Here is a 7,400-nt window from a genome sequence, read left to right on the forward strand (position 1 = left end):
GGACACCCTGGAGATGTGGGGACATCAGGGGGACATGGGGGGGACACGGGGAGGGGGGACATGGGGGTCAGCAGCGGGGTCTGCAGGGACCTCAGGTGGCTCCAGGAGACCATGGACAGGAATTGGGGGACACTGGGGACACCCTGGGGACATCCTGGGGACACCCTGGGGATGTGGGGATATCCTGGGGACACCCAGGGGACACCCTGGAGATGTGGGGACATCGTGGGGACATGGGGGGGACACGGGGAGGGGGGACATGGGGGTCAGCACCGGGGCCTGAGGTGGCTCCAGGACACCATGGACAGGGATTGGGGGACACTGGGGACACCCTGGGGACACCCAGGGGACACGGGAGGGACACGGGGACACTGTGGAGAACATCTTGGCCACCATGGAGAGCATCTGGGCCACCATAGAGAAGATCTGGGCCACCATGGGGGACAGCTGGGCTGTCGTGGAGGACAGCTGGGCCACCATGGAGAAGATCTGGTGGTGGGGAGTGGCTGTAGTTACTTCTTTATTTATGTATTTCTTTTATTTTGGGACGTGGGAGGCAGAGGGGGCCGGAGAAGGGATGTTGGGGGGGAGCGGGCTGGTGTTGTTTGTTTCCCTTTTCCAGCACTGCATTTTGGTTTGGTTTGGTTTTTACTTGTCAGTTTTTCAATGCAATAAATCTCTCCAGACATGGGAGCTGCCATCCTGCAAAGGCCGGGCCCCCCCACTGCTGCAACGCACAGACACAGACAAAGAGATACAGACACACAGAGACTCCCAGACATACACACAGACACACACACAGAGTGTAGGGGCAGAAAACCTTCCAAGAAACACCGAGGATGGGAAAACCTTAATGCCCACTCAAGGAAACTCTCGCTGCCAGGGAAAAGCTTTAACGTGGGAAGAAACAACTTTCTCCTGTAGGGTGCTGCGATGTTTTCTTTACCTGCTGCCCGGAGGTAACTCCCTTGCTCCGAGCGATAAAATCCTCACAGAGGTGCCTGGGCCCCCCCAGGGGGGTCAGGCGGGTCCCAAACCCAGGGGAGCACACAGCCTTTCGGGGTTTGTCGCTCACGCCAAAGGGGTTGTTCCAAAAGCCCCCAAACAGGTTTCTGCTCCGGCTTTCTTGGCCAGCTTTCCCGCAGTGTTCTCGGCCGTCCCAAACAAACAGTGTTCAAGCTCCGGGCCCGGCCCGGTGCAGACACAGCCCCTGCCGCGCTCTCCCTCTCCTCCCCCGCCGCCTTTCAGGCCCCGCGCACGGGTCGGGGCCGCCCCGCCCTCCCCCCTCCCAGCGGCGGTGCCGGAGCGGGGCGGCCAAGGCGGTCCCCGCGCCCCGGGGCGGCGGCAGCGGCAGCGCCGGGGCGAGGAGGAGGCGGCGCGGGGGGAGGCGAAGGCGTTCGGCGCTGGGCGCGGAGCCCGGAGCAGAGGGGAGGCCGGGCACGGGCCGGGGGCGCTGCCGGCGGGGCCGGGCGGGGTCTCCGTGCGAAGCACAGTTGGGGTCGCGTCGCTGGGAGTCTTTTCGGTGTCGTGGGGTCGCCCCGATAGGGGAAAATGTTAAGTTGCTGTGGAGAAGATGTTACGCTGCTGCCGCTAAGGGGAAATCGAAGCTGCAGAGTTGAACAAGTGCAGCTCGCAGGGCCCGGGGCTGTCGCTAAGAGAGCAGCCGTGTGGGCGGGGAGCAGCCAATGGGGAGGTGCCCAGAGGCAGCCAATGGGAAAGCTGCGGGATGGCGGGAAGGGGCGGCCAATGGGAGAGCGCGCGGTGCAGCCAAGCGTAACCAATAGACAACCGATGGGACACCGAGCAGCCAATGAGGAGCTGCCGCCAGGGGAGGGTGCTGAGAGACTGCGCATGCTCCGAGAGCGAGGGACCAGTTCGGAGAGAGGAAGACTCTGAGCCTTCATCCCCTACGACCACCCGAGACGGCCACGAGAGAGAAGCGCGCGGGCGCCAGAAGGCGTGTGCCGAGATTGACCTCGAACACCGCCCAGTCTCGGGTAGGTCATGAATATGTAAAGTGCGCGATGAATATGTATGCCGGAGTTGTAGACAAGGGGAGCTGTGAGGGGGGAGGGTGTGCGCCTGTTAGTTGGAGGTGTTTTCTTTTCGTCCTGCGCCGTAACAAACAAATAGCGGCTTAATAGGACCTGTGGCTATTGGGTTTTACTACCGTCGGCTTTTCCCGGCCTCAGTTCCGGCCAGCCAGGCAGGAGCCATCCTGTGCTCGGCTGCAGACTCCGCTGGAGGCAGGGACTCCCTGGGGCGCCCTCGAGATTTTGCCGAAGGGACTCCTCACTTCACTGGGCTCGCTGCGGGAGCAGACGGGGACCTCTTGCGACCAGTTGAAGGTATTTGTTTCGTATAATTTGGTTTGGGGTGACCGGTCATTGGAAAGTACCTGTAAGCCGCTTTCTGTTTCGGAGTTCGTGTGTGTCCCGGTAAATTGTTTCTGTTTCGGAGGTCGTGTGTGTCCCGGTAAATTGTTTCTGTTTCGGAGGTCGTGTACGGTGTGTAAGGCAAAGCTTGTGGGTCTTAATAAATTATTTCAGAAGTTTGGTGAGTGCAGAGTGTGTGAAGTATAGCTCTCAGTGTCTGGTGTAGCTGCTGTGAGAGAAGTTTTCTTAGTGTCTTGTAGCACGGATTTTAATGGGCACGTGTTGGCACCTGAGTGTCTGGTGGGGGTGCTGTGAGTGAGAGGTTTTGTTATTGTCTTGTAGCACCGATTTTAATCGGCACATGTTGGCGTCTGAGTGTGAGTGCTGTGAGCGAGAGAAGAGTTTTTTCTTGTCTTGTAGCAGCGATTTTAATGGGCACGTGTTGGCGTCTCGGTGTCTGGGATAGGTGTTGCGAGTGAGAAAAGTTTCCTTGTCCTGTAACAGCGATTTTAATCAGGAGGTGTTGGCATTTGAGTGTCTGGTGTGGGTGCTGCGAGTGAGAGAAGATTTTTTCTTATCCTGTAGCACCGATTTTAACGGGCACGTGTTGGCATCTGAGTGTCTGATGTAGGTACTGTGAGAGCAGTGTTCTTGTCTTGTGGCAGGGATTTTAATCAACACGTGGTGGCATCTGAGTGTCTGGTGGGGGTGGTGTGACTGAGAGGTTTTGTTATTGTTTTATAGCACCAGTTTTAATCGGCACATGTTGGCGTCTGCAGTAGATACTGTGAGAGCAATTTTTTTGTGTTTTAGCAGCGACTTTAAATCAGCAGGTGTTGGCATCTGAGTGTCCAGTGTGAGTGTTGTGAATGCGAGAAGTTTTCTTGTCTTGTAGCAGCGATTTTAATTAGCAGGCGTTGGCATCTGAGTGTCTGGTAGGGGTACTGTGACTGGGAAAAGATTTTTTTCTTGTCTTGTAGCAGCGATTTTAATGGGCACGTGTTGGCATCTGAGTGTCTGGCGTAAGTGCTGCGAGTGAGAGAAGATTTTTCCTTGTCCTGTAGCACCGATTTTAATGGGCACGTGTTGGCATCTGAGTGTCTGGCGTAAGTGCTGCGAGTGAGAGAAGATTTTTCCTTGTCCTGTAGCACCGATTTTAATGGGCACGTGTTGGCACCTGAGTGTCTGGTGGGGGTGCTGTGAGTGAGAGGTTTTGTTATTGTCTTGTAGCACCGATTTTAATCGGCACATGTTGGCGTCTGTACAGTAGATGCTGTGAGAGCAGTTTTCTTGTGTTCCAGCAGCGATTTTAATCAGCATGTGTTGGCATCTGAGTGTCTGGCATAAATGCTGCGAGTGAGAGAAGGTTTTTTCTTATCCTGTAGCACCGATTTTAATGGGCACGTGTTGGCATCTGAGTGTCTGGTGGGCATATTGTGAGAGAGGTTTTGTTATTGTCTTGTAGCACCGCTTTTAATCAGCACGTATTGGTGTCTGAATGTCTGCTGTAGCTATTGTGAGAGCAGTGTTCTTGTGTTCTAGCAGCGATTTTAATCAGCAGGTGTTGGCATCTGAGTGTCTGGTGTGGGTGCTGCGAGTGAGAGAAGGTTTTTTTCTTGTGCTGTAGCACCGATTTTAATCAACAAGTGCTGGTATTTTATTGTCTGGGTTAGATGCTGCGAGTGAGAAGAGTTTTCTTTTTGTCTTGGAGCAGCGATTTCAATGGGCACGCGTTGGCATCTGAGTGTCTGGTGGGAGTGAGAGAAGTTTCCTTAGTTTGTCTTGCAGCATCGATTTTAATCAGGAGGCGTTGACAACTCAGTGTAGGTGCTGTGAGAGAAGTCGTTATTGTCTTGTGGCAGCGATTTTAATTACAAAGTGTTGGCATTTCGGTGTCTGGTGTAGGTAGTGTGAATGGGAAAAGTTTTCTTATTGTTTTGAGACAGGAGTCTTAATTAGCACCTGTTAACATCTTAATGTTTACTGCAAGCAGTGTGGTAAGAAAAGGCTTTCTTCTTGTTCTGTAGCACTAATTTGAATTCGCAGTTGTTAACATCTCAGTGTCTGGTGCAGGCAGTGTGATTAGGAGTTTTTATTTTCTGTGGCAGTAATTTTCATCAGCTTCCCAGTATTTATTTCCCGCAGTTCCTAACTTAAAAAGCAGTTGTATTTAAGGGTTGGTAAAAAGAAAGGAGGTAGAAAAGCACCTGTAAATTACTATGGGAAATAGCCAGAGTAAGAAAGTTGTGGAAAAGAGTCCTGTGGGCTGTATTTTAAGCCATTGGAGAGATCTGGGTGGTGTGAGTGGAAGTGGTGTCAGTAAGGCTAACACGATTAAATCTTGCAGATAATGGTGGCTTTTGTATAAATGAAAGGAGGGAGAAAGTTGGCTGCCGAATGGAACTTTAAATTATAATACGGTTTTGCAATTAATGTTATTTTTAAGGCGTAATGGAAAAGGGAATGAGGCAATATGTGGAGATAGGTTTTTCTGTTTGAGAAACCATCCAGAATGGCAGAGAGATTGCAGGATAAACGTTTCACTCCAGGATCCCCTGTTATTAGGATTAGAAAAGGACAGGGGGAAAGAGAACCAAAAGATAAAAAGGTGCTGCTCATCATGCAGCATCGGGCAAAGGTGCTTTCAAACAAGAAAAAGGAGAGGCCTTAAGTCTGACGGGGTTATAGATCCGGAAGAATTGAGAGCACCACACCCCCAGTTACCCCCGCGGGACCTGAAGCCCCTGCAGTGGCATCAGGAGATGAATCTAGCAGTGATGACAGGGAAGCAGGAGCCAGCGGCAGCACCCCCATCACCGCACAGGAGGAGTAAAAGGAGCCAAAAGCCCCCAGCTCCGGGCCCCCCTTGGGCAGGGAGTAGGACGGGCAGGAGAGTTGGTGAGAGTAAAGGTCCCTTTTAGTGCAGCAGATCTTGATAATTGGAAGGAGGTGGTTAAGGGATACCGAGATGATTCCAGTGAGATAGTGAAACATTTTGAGAGGACTGTTAGAAACCAATATTCTGATTGGTCAGATGTAGGGAATTGGCTATAGAACACGGCTTGCCTAGGCCGTGGGAACATCTTAGATAGGGAGGTTACAGTGCCCTTGTACCCTGTTAGCTGGCTGGTAAACAGGACATTGTGATTAGCAAAACAAAAGTAACTGAGAGCCATCTGTGTCAACATAAGAAATGAGTAAGAGGTGAGATCAACATTTAAGCAGAGCCAATAATGAGCTTAGCTTTTGCAATATGTATGAGCTAATTATAAAGCATATATTAAGCTGTTAGCAATGATCAATAAACGAAGCTTGCTGATTCTCATATTGAGGGTCCCTTTCTTCCCTCGTCAGGACAGTCAGATGTTGATTTAATGCTTAATGAGATGACTGTCTGCGATTGCCTTTGTTCACAGGCGAGCCAGAGTGGTGTCCCTTTGGCCGTGGAGAGGAGAGGAGCAGATGAAAGACTAAAGCCATTGAAAAAGCCCGAACCCCATCCGGATGGAAGACACTCCTCTAGCGGCCAGGCCAAGTCCATTCCCGGAGCCCATGTGTACCAGGCGAACCCAGGAACGGGGAGCAGGCCTACCTGCGGCAGCGGGATCCGCCAGGCAGGGGGAAACGGGGCACGGGAGTGGGATGCCATGTCTGCCCCACCCAGCCCAGGCGTGCCAAGGGTGGGTGGCCCTGGCTCGAGGGCCACCAGGTCTCCTGTGTGGTGGGAGATGGGAGCAGCCGGAGCCCTGCACTGATCAGCGAGGGGCCGCCTGCCACTGCCACCCCCTGTGACGGTGGGTTCCCCCATCGCAGCCCAGCCCCAGCCCCGCGGATCCCCACCGAGGGAAGCAAAAGCCTCCAGTGGCTTCCCATGTGCACTCCCATTGTTACCTGGTCCCTGGAGCCCAGGTGCTTGGTGCCAGAAGTGAGAGCCCCCCTCGGGGCTCGCCCCCCCCCCTCAGTGGGTAAGTGACAAAACCATCAGAGTAGCGTGTGCCCGGCCTCCTCCTTGTTCTCCACCTCTCATGTCTCTTGACAGCACCAGGCTGGAGTCAAGCTCCACGGGGTCTTCTTTCCTCAGTGATTCAGCCCAGCCAGTTCCCTTGGCTGTGGTTTTGGTGGACAGTCAGTGGGGACAGTGGTGTGAGAAACAGAGACCCAGTCGGGCGATTTCCAATCAGAATTTATTATATGATAAAAGCAACTTCAGCGCTGGGTGATCAGGGAAGGGGTCCAACAACTCCCAACGCCTGTCACACCCAAAGAATACAGTTGTTCTACATTTATTTCCAGCTACTTCATGCATATTCATTATACATAAGCATAAACATTACACATTGTTAGGTACATGAGTATAAACATTACACATTGTTAAATCAGACTTTCAGCAGATGTTCGCTTGTTATCTATACAAAGTTATAAATTTTAAGAAAGGTGCTATTATCTAGCTAACTAAACAAAATTCTCTCACTATAAATCCTACACAAGGTAAAAGGGAGGTAACTTGTTTTATCTCTTTATAGGGGCCCAATTAAGTTTTACGACTTGTTTTTCTTTTCTCTCCAGATCATATTGACCTTACACTGTTTTCTCTTAATTAGCTCGAATCATTTTCTCAGTTGATCACAGTGGGAATCTCGTTCCTCCATTCATGCTCATCACTAATTAAACGGGGAGGTATTTGGCTATTCATCAGGCACATATAATAGTATATGTAATTTCTGTCTCCTCTTTTTCTGGATTAAGCGAAGGTGGCCTGTCAAGCTTGGTAAAATTTTGTCACAGATTAGTGGTATGTGCCACATACCACCAATGGTCTGATTCCATTGTCGTCCCCACCTGCTGTCCAGGCCAGATTTAACTGGATTGTGGTGACCTTGCCTTCACAGCACTCACTTTAAGTGCTGTGAAACTGTTGTGAACTAAGAGGATACAGCAGTATGTGTTTTAGTCACAAACATTGTACAATATCTACAGAGGTAAGGAGTGCTCTGGAGGGCAGGGCCTGGGCTGTCTTCTCTTTCC

General features: G+C 51.6%; 1 protein-coding gene across 1 annotated transcript; it reads left to right on the plus strand.

The window, feature by feature from the left end:
* The first annotated feature begins 394 nt into the window (after window positions 1–394).
* LOC127462016 (uncharacterized) lies at window positions 395–7,176 on the plus strand. Its single transcript, XM_051770274.1, has 5 exons — window positions 395–495; window positions 1,249–1,492; window positions 1,845–1,997; window positions 2,193–2,348; window positions 5,792–7,176. The coding sequence occupies exons 1-5, from the start codon at window positions 395–397 to the stop codon at window positions 6,128–6,130; spliced, it is 993 nt and encodes a 330-aa protein (XP_051626234.1). The 3' UTR covers window positions 6,131–7,176.
* The last annotated feature ends 224 nt before the right edge of the window (window positions 7,177–7,400 follow it).

Source organism: Manacus candei, unplaced genomic scaffold (assembly GCF_025592945.1).
Source record: "Manacus candei isolate 608988 ecotype Guabito, Panama unplaced genomic scaffold, ASM2559294v1 h1tg000118l, whole genome shotgun sequence".
Lineage (NCBI taxonomy): Eukaryota > Metazoa > Chordata > Aves > Passeriformes > Pipridae > Manacus > Manacus candei.

Excerpts from the sequence above, each read along its gene's own strand:
- LOC127462016 (XM_051770274.1), top strand. The coding sequence starts at position 395 with ATGGAGAGCATCTGGGCCACCATAGAGAAGATCTGGGCCACCATGGGG. Across the intron at positions 496-1,248 it reads ACCATGGAGAAGATCTGGTG|GCCCCGCGCACGGGTCGGGG; the intron begins GTGGGGAGTGGC and ends GCCGCCTTTCAG. Across the intron at positions 1,998-2,192 it reads CGAACACCGCCCAGTCTCGG|TTCCGGCCAGCCAGGCAGGA; the intron begins GTAGGTCATGAA and ends TCCCGGCCTCAG.